Source organism: Xenopus laevis, chromosome 7L (genome assembly GCF_017654675.1).
Source record: "Xenopus laevis strain J_2021 chromosome 7L, Xenopus_laevis_v10.1, whole genome shotgun sequence".
Taxonomy (NCBI): Eukaryota; Metazoa; Chordata; class Amphibia; order Anura; family Pipidae; genus Xenopus; species Xenopus laevis.
The window spans coordinates 81964116-81980919 of NC_054383.1; the positions used below are offsets into that span (position 1 = coordinate 81964116).

The window sequence follows — 16804 nt, forward strand, 5'->3', positions numbered from 1 at the left end:
CCCAAACATCTTTAGCCAGTTTAGTCTAAACAAGCAGCTTATTCTTTCTTTGTATATGAAAAGTACAGACTAGGGGTTACTATAATAACAAAAAGGAAGTGTTGCACAAGTCAGTTCCTGAAATGGCAACATTCCAGTTTCTATGTTGCAGAAGACAGGTCTACATGAAAAATATGTTTCTCTTAAGACAGGGTGAATCCTGAAAATGTTGATAGCCATTACAGTTAAAATACACCATGTTAAACAGTTTACACAATAAAGCTGGCTCAAAAGAATCTGTAGAACTCTCTTCCAACATAAGCTGATGGTAGACTAACCTTGGCTGTGAATTCTCCTCATACATGCGTTCCTTGCCCTCTTTAAACAGGCTTATTGTTTGCTTAGTCTTCTTTAAGAGGTTTTCCATGAAAACACGGAAATATTCGTTCTCTCCCAGAATCTCCATTTTCCCCTCATATCGGGACATAATGCTCCGAAGGTGTTGATAAGTGTCAGGAAGCAGGTCTAGAATGTATGGAGGGCTATTCTTCAAAGCTAGCCTTTGATTCTGGCACAACCGAACCACCTGTATATGGTAGGAAAACAGAAGGTAAATCACTTTTTACAGTTACACAGTACATGTATGGTATAGGTTATCCATATCTCCATGGACTCCATTTTATCCAAATAATCCAAATTTTTAAAAAAATATTTCCCTTTTCTCTGTAATAATAAAAGAGTACCTTGTACTTGATCCTAAGATATAATTATTCCTTAATTGAAGCAAAACCAGCCTATTGGGTTTATTATTTTCAAACAACATTTTTTTATTTGAGCAACAGTTGTAAGATCAGTCATCCATTATCACATACATACTTTCCTGCACAGAAATCATGTACAATTGTACAGTAGAGGTATAATAATGACAGTGCCGAACATTCGCAAATATTACCAACAAGTAAAACTTATACTTGTCATGCCTCGGCCAGTTCAGGTTGGTTCTGAGCGTCCAGGGTTACATTCAGAATCCATGTGTGCAGAGATGGAGGGTTAAATGCATTAGTTAATGCCAGATATAAAAAAAACTTATTATAGTATGCAAACATGTAAATGTGGATAACATAAAAACCACTATGATCTACAACAAACAAAGAAAGAAAAAAAAAAAAAAGAAGAAGAAAAAGATGATGATCATTTAAAGTACTCTTTCTATCTCCGTACAGGTCTCACCATGTCTCCAAAGCTGCAATGCCGGAAGCCCCATCCAATATGCCTTACACACCAAGTCATATATTGATAGGAGGGTCACCACTCATAGTCCTAGTGATATACCATTCTGTATAATGAAAACAGTCATGTAGCCTTATCTTTACCGTTTGTGGACATATGTCAATAAATGTTTCCCAAGTTTCAAAGAACCATTTGACAATTGTGTTCTTATTTAAAGATGCTTCTGTCCAGTCCATGTGAAAAACTCTGACTAACTTTTCCAAGAATAGTTTAATGGTGGGGGGGGTAGTCGTTATCCACACTTGTAATATCGTCTTTCTTGCTACCGCTGATACTATCAATAAAAGCCTCCTAGCACCCTGCGTGATTCTACTATGAGTAGTCGGAATTTTACCCCAGATTGCCCAGGCTGCTGATAATGGGACAAAATTCACTAGATGCCTAGTTGCATAGTCCCGTACCTGAGTCCAAAACCGTCGAATGTATGGACAGGACCACAAACAATGTATGAGATTAGCTCCAGTTTGTTCACATTTAGGGCAGCTACTACTATCCCTTCTCTGCATGATATGAAGGATTTCCGGGGTCAGATAAGTTCGGTGCAGATGGTTTAAAAACATTTACCTATAAATGCTAGATGGCAGGGTGCGCCATGAGTACATATACAGTTTAAATACCTCTTCTGTGGTCAATTCTGGTATGTCTACTGTCCATTCTCTAGGTCCTTTAGGTATACTGTCATAGTCTATAGAGTTGTGTAGGAACTTATAGTTCAGTGATATGGTACCCCTCGTGGAGTTAGTGCGTAGAAGGAACCTGTCCAATGCATTGTCCCAATCCTCATCTGTTAAAAGCCGTATAGTCCTGCTGGTATATGTTTGAGCTTGTAGAACAGCAAACACATTATGTTGTATGAAGTGGTTTGTAGTTGTACAAACGTTAATGGCTTACGAGTGTCCCTCATTGTTAATTGGCAAATTGTTGTCAACCCTTCTTCGCCCCAATCCCGATAGATTGTCAAAGCCCGCCCACTCTGGAATTCTGGGTTGGATAAAAGAGGTAGGTATAAGGAGTGGCTGCTTTTCAGGTTATTCTGTTTCCTCAACTCTTTCCACGTTTGCCAAGTGGAGTATAACAGCGGGTTGTCTGTAATGTCAGTTGTAAGCTCCGCTCTATGCATGTGTAGGAGATATAATAGGTTCGTCTGAGAGACAAACTGTTGTTCTTGGGAGGTGTTTGTGTATATTTCTGAATTATGGATCCAATCCTTCAAATGTCTCATTATGGCTGCCAGATTGTATTGTTTAAGATTGGGAAAGTTGAGGCCCCCGTTTAAGGGGTTTATTATTTAATGTTTACATGACTTCTAGTAGACTTAAGGTATGAACATCCAAAATACGGAAAGATCCATTATCAGGAAAACTCCAGGTCCAGAGCATTCTGAATAACAGGTCCCATGTATGTATGTATGTATGTATATACAGTATAGATATATATATAGATATATATATATATAGATATATATATATATATATATATATATATATATATATATATATATATATATATATATATAGATATATCTTATATTCCAATGGAAATAGTCAACACCACATATTTGCAGCACTGGGGTGCAAGTTTGGGAATAGAAGCGAAGAACATAAATCTTTGTCCATGCAATAGATCACCTTTCTATAGTTTTCTTTGAGGAACAGAGAATAAGAACTGCTGATATGAATAGACAAAGGGCTAATACTAGGGTCGCCACCGTTTATGGGGTTGGGGCAGATGATGTTGGGGGCGGAGACTAATAACGTGGAGATCAACAATTGGCTGATCTCCATGTGATTATTTTCAATGTCCTGTCTGGATTTCCTAATTTGGAAATCCAGATAGGAAGGTTTCACCCTGACAGCCCTTTCAAATACCAGGCTATCAGGGTGAAATCCAGACAGGTGGCAACCCTATCTTATATGCTGCACATACAATCTACTAAAAAAAAAGGCAGAATATAATGGAAAAAGCATGGATTAGTTTTGCTACAATGGCTATAAATATAGATTTCAAATGTTTTACTATTCATAGGTGACTTCTAAAATCTTTACAATGTTCTGAAAGGGAAGACAACATAAGATATATATTCCTGACTGTCCTTGCTTAGACTATCCACTTACCCATGTGGGCCTAGCCTTCGTAGTTAAAGGAACAGTAACACCAAAAAATGTAAGTGTTTTAAAGTAATGAAAATATCATATAGTGTTGCCCTGCCCTGGTAAAACTGATCTGTTTGCTTCAGAAACACTACTATAGTTCATATAAACAAGCTGCTGTGTAGCAAAGGCGGAAATTGAAAAACGGCTATATGGCACAGGTTAAATAGTGGATAACAGATAACACCATTAGACAGACAGAGCTTATCTGCTATCTGCTGTGTAACTTGAGCTTTTTCTCCTTTGAATGGCTGCCCCATTGCTACACAGCAGCTTATTTATATAAACAATAGTAGTGTTTCTAAAGCAAACAAAGCAGTTTTACCAGTGCAGGGCAACACGGCATTATATTTTCATTACACTTATATTTTTTGACATTACTGTTCCTTTAAATAGTTAAATAGACACTATACCCTTCCAGCTTTTCCTTTTGAATTGTGCATACTATAGGAGATCTATTTCTGCTGACATTGTTTTATAGTATCTTTTTTCAGGATCTGAATGAACATAGGGATTGTTTCTGCTGTTGCTAAATTAGGCCAGACCCGTTGATCTCTCTCTCTCTTTTGCCAACAGACTAGCATCTTTAGGTCTGTAAATGTCAGCAGCTGCTTCCCATTCAGTAGAATGGGAAACTGCTTATTGCACAACATACTGTTGAATGAGTTATTGTACAAAATGCCTACATGAGGACACTTATAATGGTGATAATCATAATATGTTAACAAAGCTCAACAGTTTTATTGTTGTTTTAGCCACATAAGAGAAAACTGTTGCTTGTAAAATAGCATTTACCTTGGGTAGAGTGTCTGAAATGCACATCATGCATTAGTTATGGGTAGGTAACATAATTTATGGACATAACCGTTTTATGGACAGAGCGGAACCAGGTCTCCTTTTCATTTTCAACAAGCTCCTCTACTCCAGTCATGAAATGTTTAAAATGTATTCCAGATCTCTAGTTATCATATTGTAATTTGCTCAGCTGGTACTGTGTTGGCCATAGACAGAGATCCGCTCATTTGGCAATGTCGCGTATCTTTCCCCGATATTGAATTGACATCGGGCTGATCCAATCATGGGCCCTAGGCTTCAAAGATCGGATCATAATGCATCCGAAACGGGTGGTCGGATCATAATGCATCCGAAACGGGCGGTCGGATCATGAGACTGAATAAACGAACAGATGCGGCCCGATCCGACGGGATTTTTTAACCTGCCCAATCGAGATCCGTTGGATGGCTCCATACACGGGCCAATAAACTGCCAACAGCTTTTATTTGCCCGTGTATGGGGGCAGTTTGTGACCTTGAATCTAGGCATATACTGCTTATCTGTTGAAAGTGACCTTTGGGGGACCTGCATGCAATCAAGCAATGGTGATGACTACTAGCTTCTTGCATATACTGTTTAGCCCACTGTCCAACCAGTTGGCCACAGTTCTTCATTTTTGGATTATGGGGGGGGGGGGGTGGAGAAATGTTAACAGTACACTCTTAACGGTTCTACACTCCCTCATCAGGGTCTCAACATCTCAGCTTGTGTCACGGTTTCCACTGCAGACGGTTTGAGGTTTCCTCTTGCTGTGGAGAAGCTGCACATCTCATTCTCAGCTTGTACTGAAGTGACGGTTTCACAAGGCTCTGATCATCCGTGACAAGGTGAAAAGTAGAATAAAACTTTTTAATCACATGTGCTGCAATACCTCTGTAGAAGAAAATAAGTGCAACCCACAGCTGTGGTCAGGGAATTCAGCCTTTATATTTTTAACTTACCGCGTACATGAAAAAAAAAGTCTCTCATATTTATCTGCTAGACACTAAATAACCAAAATTCTCTGTTTGGCTAAAAACTCATAACTAACCCTAAACTTGGCAAGTTAATTCCCTGCTTTTTTGTCAGTTCTCCAGTTTCAGTAGCTATTTTGTTGCTAGGGTCCAATTCTCCCAAGTGTCCAGTCAAATAATAAAAACTGACAATAACAATAAAATTGTAGCCTTGAGGAGTAACTGGTTTTTTTTTTTGCAATGATCTCACAGCCAAAAGCTAAAAATTTAAAGAATAAGGCAAATATAAATAATGAACACCAACTGAAAAGTTGCTAATAATAGGGCATTCTAATTCATACGAAAAGTTACATTAAGGTGAGCTAAACATTTTAGAGGGAACATCCCAGTATTAGTACATTAAGGGGGTTATTTATCAAAGGTTGAATTTTAGGGCTTTGAATGAATTCAAAAGAATTCACAAGTCGAATGGTTTCTAATTTAAGTAAAACCTCAAATCAGTGCGGGGTGAAAAACTCCAATACTTGAATTTGAAAAAAAATTGAATTGATCGAGTTTTCCAGCAAAACCCACCAAAAAAAAACAAACATCATGATGGCTATTAACATCTTCAAATGGTTCAAGTGTACTACACTTACGTTACCTCAACAGGTTTTAGATGGTGTATTTTCAGATTCAAGGTATTTTCAGGTCTGGGGTATAATACATTTTAAAAAATTCAAGTATTATTTAAACAATTACATTTTTTGAGTTTTTTAAACCTGAAAATTTGAGTTTTGACCTACGAAAACTCAAATTTTTAGTGGAAAAAAATAACTCGACCTTTAAATAAATCTCCCCCTAATATTTATGGTAGGTGTGTACACTGCAACTAGTTATGCCCCTGCAACACAATCCTCATTAGAAAAAAAAAAAAAAAACACTTAACACAGACAAACCGTGCTTTAACATTTTGATTTCGTTTTTCATATTTGATAACTAATAACAGAAATAGCATAATAAACTTATAAAGTTTACGTCTGCCCACATTAACAATGCGATTATTAAGTCTGAAAAAAAAAGCTTTGAAGTGTATATAACAATGCAAGTCTGCAAGTTGTGAAGTGTTTGTATATAACAATGCAAGAATGCAAGTAATGCTGCACAGCACAGAATATTTCTGAGCACTACTGATTTGTTGATGAGCCTGCAGCATAAAGAGTCTTCTGACTAGGAAGTGAGAAATGCAAAGAAAGCTTTTCCCTGAAGGCATATGGAAATTAACACTAGCACAATTACCCCTCATTTTACTGAACCAACTAAAAGTAAATGTTGATCTGCTGCCTGATGCTGATCTAAATGCATTCAATGTAGAAAATGCATGATGTATCAATAATTCATGTTATTTACTTGGTAGCAATTGAAAACAGGCTAGTGAGATACATATATACTCCTAAAAACATTGTGTTATATGCAGGCACACTTACAGGGGTAAGCCATGGATAAGTATATTCCTATAAACTGTCCTTATTGATGTCATGAATTACCGTATATGTTTTTGAAGATTAATCATTCATCCAGGTCATGGTATATCTGTAGTAATAAGTTAAATCAGTCAAATGGAGGTGCTGTGTTTTTTATTTCACTAGTCATCCGACTGAATTCAATTCTAAATTGAGAAAGCCAGTCGTATGACTGGTGAAACGTCTTCAAGAAAAAAACAAAGCAAATCTAGTTGATTTGACTTATGACTAGATGTCATGAATTTTAATTGCCACCATAACTGAATTTTCTGTATTATTAGAAATAATGTACCCCTTCCGTTAAAGTAAATTAGATAGTAAAGTAAATGACATCTTAAAATCCATGTACTATATAAAAGTACTTGGCCTACAGCCAAAGTCCTTGGACAATCAACAAAGGAATTAAGCAACTTAAGTAGTCCTAATCAAATACTGATCAGGAAGGCAATCTTCTTGTTTTTATATATGGGATAGGTAGCTGTCAATTCAGTCAGGAAAATCTGAATCAGCTGTAAATGGTTAACCCCACAGTACAGGCACATAAAAGGAGTAGTTCCCCTTTACTTTAACTTTTAGTACTTCATAGAATGGCCTATTTTTTTAATGGGTCTTCATTTTCTTTATATTGTTTTTTATTCATCTTCTACTGATCTTTTCAACTATTGATTGAGAGTCACTGCCTCCAGCTTCAAAAACTTCCATTTATTGTCATTGTAATTTTTATTACTTGCATTATTACTTAGCATGTCATTCAAACCACTGCCTTGTCTCAGAACATCAGTGTCTACTTTAAACAAAATTGTATTTAAAGGTGAACTGCTCCTTTAAGGGTTACAGTGAGTGCCTTAAATGAACAGTAACAGTTTGTGTCAGATACTCTACTATAGTTTATATAAACAGGCTGTGTAGCCATGAGGGCAGCCATTTAAAGCTGAAAAAGGAGAAAAGGCACTGGTTAAACTGCAGTTTACATATACGCTCTATAGCAGGAGACCCAACCTTTTTTCCCCCTTAAGTCACATTCAAAAATAAAGAGAGTTCTTTATGTGGACTAGCAGCCTACAGGAGACTCTGTTTAGCAGTACATCTATATTTTTATGCAACAAAAACATGCCTCCAAGCCTGGAATTCAAAATTAAGCACCTACTTTAAGACCACTGGGAGCAACATCCAAGGAGTAGGTGAGCAACATGTTGCTAACGAGCTACTAGTTGGGGATCACTGCTCTATAGTATACAATGGGATTCTTCAGATAGTATCTGTTATCTACGGTGTACCCTGTGCTCGAATGGCTTCCCCCATGGCTACACAGCAGCTAGTTTATATAAACTAAAGTAGTCTTTCTGAAGCAAACATGTCAGTTTTAACATTGCAGGTCAGAAATACATTATATTGTCATTCCATTAAAACACTTTAATATTTTGGTGTTACTGTTCCTTTAATAATTTACACTTTACCAAAGAAACCAAATATGCTGAATCAACAGTAAAGGTCTACCCCCTGGGAACTTTAAGGGTTGCAAATTTTAGTTTGTGGTTAACAATTTAAATCTCAAGTATATAAATCCATCAAAAGACATCATAGTAAAGAGCCATATGTATGCTTTGCCTCCGGGAATATTCAGAAAGCATTCAGTTATATTTAGAAAAGAAGTATAGGGGCCAGCTGACACTGCCAGCTGACACTAAAACCATCTTGGGCTACACCCAAAAAGGGCTTAAATTTATTAATAATTAGTGCATAAGTACCAATATTTCAGCCCAACTAGTGGACAATCACTTCAAAACTGCTGCATGCACTTTCACAAACCAGAGGTCAGCGGTGGATTAAATAAAAAGTAACTTTAATTCCCCAACATTTCTCCTCCTAACGCTTTAAACACACGTAGTCATAGGCCACTAGTGGGCCTTCACCAAGGTGGGGCCAAAACGTTGATTTTTATGCATTAATCATTAATAAACAAAGACTTTTTTAAGTCCTGTGCCACACTTTTTTCTGTATCTGAGCTTTTTGTGTGCCCAAGCATGTGTCAGAAGGAGTCTTATGTTCATGCATTTACATCAATGTATTTCAATGAAGAAAAACAAAGTCTTTCCTTCACCATCAGTTTTTATCTTATGTTTCATGTAGTTTACCCATCAGATTCTTGCACGAGTCCCATTATATTTTAACTCATGCACCTACATCCAACTTGTACAGTCCGTTTTGTCGATTCGACACCATCCTGCAAAATCTCCCGTGGAGAGTACTTATCTTTCTACTCAGGCCCGCTTCTCATTAAACCACTGCCTGGTTGCTAGGGTAAATTGGACACAGCTTCTAAAATTCCAAACTGGAAAGCTGCCACACAAATTTAAGAAAAGAAAAAACTAATGAAGACCAGTTGCAAATCGTTTCAGAATATTGATAGTTGGTTCAAAGTTGAACTACTTATTTAAAATTACATACTTATTTTGGTTTTGGTGCAGTATTGACTTTAAAGGTACTTCCAAAGTGTTTACTGCCTTAACATAAGGGAAATGCCAAGTGTTTTGGCACCTATAATTTTATTAACTCATGGGCAGCCCTAGCTCACTCAAAAACCTTACCCCACCTCCCTCCCCCATCATTTTCTATGGTAAGCTTCTGAAAAAAATTTGGATATGAAATTTCTGATGACGTAAACTGCCAAGAAACATTAACTTGACAAGGGGTAGCACAATCACTTTAAACTGGAATAACCAGCAAGAGGGGCAATTTGGCACCACTTCTAAGCCATTTTCAATGCATGATATGTTTAATAAAATCCATAGATGAAAAGTACTTTAACTTTTATTTATATATACCTTGTGCATACATAATGGTGGACAGTTTTGTCAGTCAAATAGGACTATCATTTAAGAGCATGAATTATTTCATTTTTTTTTCAAATATCAAAAATTGATCTATCTGCAATATAACTCATAAAGCGAGACCTTGTCCTATTGCTGCCAAATGAAAAACGTAAGTAACAGATGGCACTACAACTGACAAACTACCAACCCAAATATCCCTGTGCAAGAATTGAAGATTTGCCTAAAAATGCCAATACACAATAAAGCAGACTACTTCAGAGGATCCAATTAACCCCCTATAATAGTTCTGTAGTTCAGAAATTACAAAAAACAACCTACTTATTAACATATGCAGCGCGTGTATACTCTTTAGTCAGAGAAAAATAGATGTAAGCTAAAAATAAACATAAGGAAGTCAATAAAACATACCAATGTGAAAAACACAAGTATGACATTATGGGGGTTATTTATCAAAGGTTGAATGTTAAGAGTTTTTTTATAAATCGAATTAACTCCTAACTCTAATGGTTTCTTATTTAATAAAAAAAACTCGATTCAGCTTGAGTTGCAAAAGACAACTCAGTTACATTGAGAAGGAAAAGACACATTCAGTTACATTGAGAAGGAAAAACAGCAGCCTGCCAGAAAGCATCTCTCCTAAAGTGCAGGCACAAGTCACATGACTGGGGGCAACTGGGAAATTGACAAAATGTCTAGCCCCATGTCAGATTTCAAAATTGAATATAAAAAAAAAATCTGTTTGCTCTTTTGAGAAATGGATTTCAGTGCAGAAGTCTGCTGGAGTAACACTATTAACTGATGCGTTCTTAAAAAAACATGTTTTCTGATGACAGGATCCCTTTAACCTGAAAATGTGTCCCAGCAATTAAACTGACCAAAACAACATCACATCCAATCTCATATTTCAGCTCATTTATTAACACATGCCACCATCAAATCTGTAGTAAAACAAAATCAATTAGCATGCATTTTAGAGTATAGCTCTGTCACACAAGACAATACCCCCGGCTGCAAACTGTAATACTGTCAATTTGAAAAGCAGTCTCTTTCCTTGCTATGGGCCAATAACTCAAAAATTATATGCAAATGTACAGACACACCATATGCTTAGATTGCATGGGATGAGCAAGAGCACAGACATAAGGGACATGAAGGTAACCCTCAAATGCAATTTCTATTAGTTCTATAGTCGAAATGTAGCTTCCTGCTTCTATTTATTTGATAGTAAATACGAACCACAGGTGCTTCAGAAACAGAGGAATATAGCAGAATGGAAAATACCTCACTCGCACCTTTAAGACATAGAATAATATCTTCGAGAAGCGTCAGTGTCAGACTGGGATGTCAGGGGCCCACCAGAAAACCTTAGACTGTGTGCCTACTTCTCAACTATTATTTCTACATATTAAAACAGAATAGTTCTCCATTTAGAAAGATAGTTCTGAGTGGAACAGGAACCTGTGCTGTTTCTGTGCAAATTAAAGTGTACACCTGGACAACTTTAGTAGGACATCCTCTATACGCTCCATTAACCAGTCAAATAAGTAAAAATCTAAAATTTAAAATGAATTGTATAATGAATTGTTTTCAGCATTGCAATAATACAATGTAAATTCAAAGCACCTTTAAAAAAGTAAATTTAAAACCATTAAAATGTGTTTAATTATTTTGTATGTGTAATTGCAACAGAAATCACTTTTAGCTTATCCCTCCATGTACTCTGGGTCATATTGTTTAAACAGCAGACCAGACCACTTCTGAACTGTGTGGGGACCCTGTGGGGTGTATACATTTTATCAGAAGAAGTCAGTTCTCCATCAACGTCTGCTTCTTCCATTAAACTGACAGATAATGCTTTCAACAGCAGTAACATTTACAAATACAGGTAAAGGATCAGTTATCCGGAACCTCGTTATTCAGAAAACTCTGAATTACAGAAAGGCCGTCTCCCATTGACTATTTTATCAAAATAATCCTACTTTTTTTAAACCTTTTTCTTTGTAATAATAAAACAGTAGCTTGTACTTGATCCAAACTTAGATATAATTAATCCTTATTGGAAGCAAAACCAGCCTATTGGGTTTATTTAATGTTTACATGATTTTCTAGTTGACTTGAGGTATGAAGATCCGATAACGGAAAGATCTGCTATACGGAAAACCCCAGGTCCCGAGTATTCTGGATAACAGGTTTCATACCTGCAACTTTAAAACCAATGAACTTGTGTTTAATGTATGTGTATTAGAAAAGTGCTTAAAAATACATTTTATTTCATTATGCAAAGAATGTTTTGGGGTTGCTGTCCCCTTCACTATATAGTGTATGGGATGCATAAAATGTATACACCCCACAGGGTCCCCACACAGTTCAGAAGTGGTCTGGTCCGCTTATTGTGGGTGTGGTTTTAATGTAATAGACACAGCTCTGCAACTGTGTAATAAATAGAGGGGTGTTTTATGTTTAGGGAGGAATGAAAGCAATGTATAGAAAAATGAGGTAAAGCTGTTCAGCAAGGAGTGCGACTGTGAAAGCATCCCCCTCAGTTAATGGTACCCGATAGATAATAATGAAGGGAGATGCACTAAAGCAAAGGTTGATATCTGTTCAGGGATTGTGACATGAGGAAATGGAGAACATGTGATTACTAAGGGAAGGGAGATTGGAACAAGCAGAAAGGACGTTTGAGGACATAGGAGATGCAAAGCTGATAAAAGGATGTGGGACACACAGGCTCAGATGAAAGCTGAAAGAAGGACGTATAGAAGGGAAGAAAATAGCAGAAATGCGAAGTGCTGCCAGCTATCAGGTCATGTTATGATGGGGACCGGAGTAGTAATATTCACATGAGATACTGCCAGTAGGCGCAGACATTACACACAGCTCTTATGTGGGACCCTCTACTGTATATTACACACTCCACACAGAAACCCGTTCCGTGACGTCACTAAGGCAAGTAATAAGCCAAATCCTCAGGAGCAAAGCGAGAGGCAACATTGGGGCACACATGACATCACTGAGAGGGTGCAAGTTGAGGGAATCCTGTTGCAGTAGTAATAAAATAAAGAGTCAATTCCTCACCTTATCCATGAGTTTCCAGCATTTCTCCACCGTCTTCCGGTCCACGGCCCCCGGCTGCGCAGTCGGATTGTTGTGGTGCGGCTGGAAGGCATCTTTCACCAGCCCGATCAATCCGCCACCCTTCCGCATGTTAGTCGCCATGGCGACCGATGAGTGTGGAGCAGCACAGGGTGAAATTCCTGGGGCCGGTTAACACGGGGCCCCCAGAACACAGCCCTCAATGTGTGCGCCGGGCTGGGAGGGGGAGATGATTCTGCCGGGGCCGAGCACCGCGCCGCCGTCACTTCCGCCTTTTGCTCAGGCGAGAACGCGCACAAAACTAAATAGTAACGATTAGAATGAATCCATTTAGACACGCCCAAACGTAGTACAGTAAATGGCGCAAGCGCACTTAGCAAGAAGCGAGGCCTGTTTGTTGGCTACGGTCATATATAGCGCTGCAGACAGGCGTGGGGTGTGAATGTAGCCAGAGCGTCACATCCGTTGCTTCGTTCCAATGTGTTATATTCATGTCCAAGTTGTACACTCAGATCTCCAGTTATGACCGAGCGCCGTCTCACCCGGTGGGAGATCCAGTTACCGTGAATAATGGAGCTGCTATTGCGGCTTTCTCAATGAAATAGCGCTGCAGTGAGTCACTCGTGTGGGCCGAATTGGGAAATCATTTACTGTAAGGGATGTCCTGTTCTTTCCCACTTAGTCACACGCTGAGGAAGTGGAAGCCTAAATTCTCCAGAAAATGGACACATCCTCTTGCTTCAGAGAAATGCCATTTACACGTACAGATACACTGAATATTCCTTTATAATACACAAAACCCATGCATATCTTCTTATACATTATATCTAGATCTATATGTAGAAAGGCTGTGGCACACACTAGAACAAGGACCCATGAGCTATTCACAAAAAGTTAATTATCCATGTAAAAAGCTGAAGGACACTGGGATTTGTCAAGATAACACTTATTTTATTAGATCAACGAGATACTGCCAGTAGGCGCAGACATTACACACAGCTCTTATGTGGGACCCTCTACTGTATATTACACACTCCACACAGAAGCCCCTTCCGTGACGTCACTTAGGCAAGTAATGAGCCAAATCCTCAGGAGCAAAGCGAAAGGCAACATTGGGGCACAGATGACATCACTGAGAGGGTGCAAGTTGAGGGAAGCCTGTCGCAGTAGTAATAAAATAAAGAGTCAATTCCTCACCTTATCCATGAGTTTCCAGCATTTCTCCACCGTCTTCCGGTCCACGGCCCCCGGCTGCGCAGTCGGATTGTTGTGGTGCGGCTGGAAGGCATCTTTCACCAGCCCGATCAATCCGCCACCCTTCCGCATGTTAGTCGCCATGGCGACCGGTGAGTGTGGAGCAGCACAGGGTGAAATTCCTGGGGCCGGTTAACACGGGGCCCCCAGAACACAGCCCTCCCTGTGTGCGCCGGGCTGGGAGGGGGAGATGATTCTCCCGGGGCCGAGCACCGCGCCGCCGTCACTTCCGCCTTTTGCTCAGGCGAGAACGCGCACAAAACTGAGTAGTAACGATTAGAATGAATCCACTTAGACACGCCCAATCCTCTTGCTTCAGAGTAATGCAATTTACACGTACAGAAACACTGAATATTCCTTTATAATACTCAAAAGCCATGAATATCTTATACATTATATCTATATAATACACAAAAGCCATGAATATCCTGTAAATTATATCCTTATAAACGGTGAGTTCTGATGTCATCAGTTATAAACGGTGAGTTCTGATGTCATTTCTGTCACATGATTGAAATTTGTGTATTATAATAAATAAAGTACCCCCAGTTGTAAAATATGAGGATATTAGAAGTTACCTCGGAGTTCCATGACCTGTATAAAAACACTCGGCCTTCGGCCTCGTGTTTTTATATGGTCATGAAACTCCTCGGTAACTTATAATATCCCTATATTTTACAAGAGGGGGTACTTTATTCACTATATATATATGTAGAAAGGCTGTGGCACGCACCTACTGGAACAAGGACTCAGGTGCTATTCAGAAAAAGTTATATATCCATGATTATCTTGATAAAGGTCCCTGTGAGCACCGAATATATATATATATATATATATATATATATATATATACGAAATCCAAAGGTGCACTCCGTTAACACAGTAAAGTCCTGGGTGCCAGCCAAAGTAGGTAAATATTTGCGAGAAAGAGCGACACTCACAGGTTGTTTTCAGTGTAGATAAGTTGTGCTTTATTCCACTCAACGTTTCGATCCCTCACAGGGATCTTCGTCAGGAGATTACAAACCTGTAATCTCCTGACGAAGATCCCTGTGAGGGATCGAAACGTTGAGTGGAATAAAGCACAACTTATCTACACTGAAAACAACCTGTGAGTGTCGCTCTTTCTCGCAAATATATATATATATATATATATATATATATATATATATACCTCCCAACATTTTGGAAGTAAAAAGAGGGACAAAAATTTTTTTTCCACACGTAGCGCACCAATTTTTTGACCACACCCCTTTCTGTGGCCACACCCCCTAATTACCATGTTTGTTTTACAAAATGTGGCAGGTTATGAAAGTTTGAAAATATTTCTCTTTATCTAAACTGTGTTTTTGTGTCTCAAAATTGTTACAAAGTATCTTATTTGCAAATGAGGGACTGCGGGTTGAGCTGTCAAAAGAGGGACTGTCCCTCTGAAAAAGGGACAGTTGGGAGGTATGATATATATATATATACATATTGTGGTTCTTGAAAAAGGGACTTGGTGCCGAAACATGTTGTGTGGATGCACAATAAATTTTATATGCAGTTATTCTGCTTACAGCGTGTGATTCCCATACTCTGATACAATAATGTTGGTAGCAACTTTGTTGTGCAATGACTTTGGTTTTGTGAAGTCTTCATTCCCTGTTCCCATCTCATCAACACCACACAAAAAAAGTTGCAATTTTATTAGTAAACAATTAGATCTGGTCAGGAAACTACAGTAAAGCTGACTTTGTCTGGATTTGGTCTGGTGGTTTGTCCAATTTCAACAATACTGCTCATCTAACTGGTTATATACTAGTGTTGTGCAGGTCAAGAAAACTCCATTTATAATCCCACCCCGCCGATGACATCCCAAAAAGGCTGGGGCAGGAGCAAGCCTATAAAACGGGAATTTGAAAGCCTGCAGTCTAAGGTTCAGGCCGACCTCACTGCTCCTCTTGCGGATAGATTCAGGTTGAGCGCTGCCTGCTCTCCCCGCCTGTGACCCACAAGAGGAGCAGTGAGTTCGGTCCAAACTCGCCTGACCTTTAGGTAAACCCTCGGGTCCCGCTGGTAAACCCACATGTCCTGCGGGTATCGGGCTGGCCTGCACATCAATAGTATATACAGCATGTACTATCTATTTAAACTTAAAAAGTAATCCATCCATTCAGCTAGTGGACCAACAAAAACAAAGCCCCAAATACACTGTCCTTTGCTACACTGTTTAGCCATAATTAATCATACATGCCAGTAGGATCACTGCAGAATTGCATTATATGCACACTGACTACTTCCAGACATGGCAGCAAGATCACTGCAAAAACTGGACAATATAGTGAATAAAGTACCCCTTCTTTAAAATATAAGTATATTATAAGTTACCGAGAAACTCCATGACCATATAAAAACACGAGGCCGAAATTTCAGTGAGTCAGGTGACAGAAATGACATCACTAAGAGCCGATTATAACCAATGACATCACTAAGCACTACGTTTATAAGAATATAATTTACAGGATATTCATGGCTCTGTATATTAGAACATAATAATACCAAATACACTAGGGAGATCACTATAGAAAATTGATATATTGGAAGCATTACTAAGGCTACATGCCTGGCTCTGCCTCCATCATATATGAAATTCTGTCTAATGGCTCTTACACATGAGTACTTTTGCCCTGCGGTCCATTTTAATCTGTTCAGACACAGGGGAGCGCAGGAGTAAAAGCATCCGATTATTCCTTATGGGCTCGTACTCATGACGCTGCATGTATGTGCTGAACATAGGTGAAACGCAGCATGTTGTGTTTCACCTGCTTTCGGCGCTTACACTCGTTGTCATGAGTTTGCACCCATAAGGAAGAATCAAATGCATTTACTCCTGCGGCTGAGCAGATTAAAACAGAGCGAAGGGCAAAAAT

At 38.7% G+C, this 16804-nt stretch overlaps 1 protein-coding gene across 3 annotated transcripts in view; it reads right to left on the bottom strand.

Annotated features, from left to right (window-relative positions):
• The window catches only part of cbl.L (Cbl proto-oncogene, E3 ubiquitin protein ligase L homeolog), a 43082-nt gene extending 28948 nt beyond the window's left edge, over nt 1-14134 (bottom strand). Inside the window, exons 1-2 of one of the 3 annotated variants that reach the window (XM_018225785.2) lie at nt 13836-14134; nt 318-565 (exon numbers count right to left, since the gene is read on the bottom strand). In XM_018225785.2, the coding sequence (XP_018081274.1) occupies nt 318-565; nt 13836-13976 (389 nt within the window). In that variant the 5' untranslated portion in view covers nt 13977-14134. Of the gene's footprint in view, nt 1-317; nt 566-12620; nt 12918-13835 lie in introns of those variants that run through there. The other 2 variants (XM_018225786.2, XM_018225784.2) reach the window with 2 other exon arrangements.
• Between the last annotated feature and the right edge of the window lie 2670 nt (nt 14135-16804).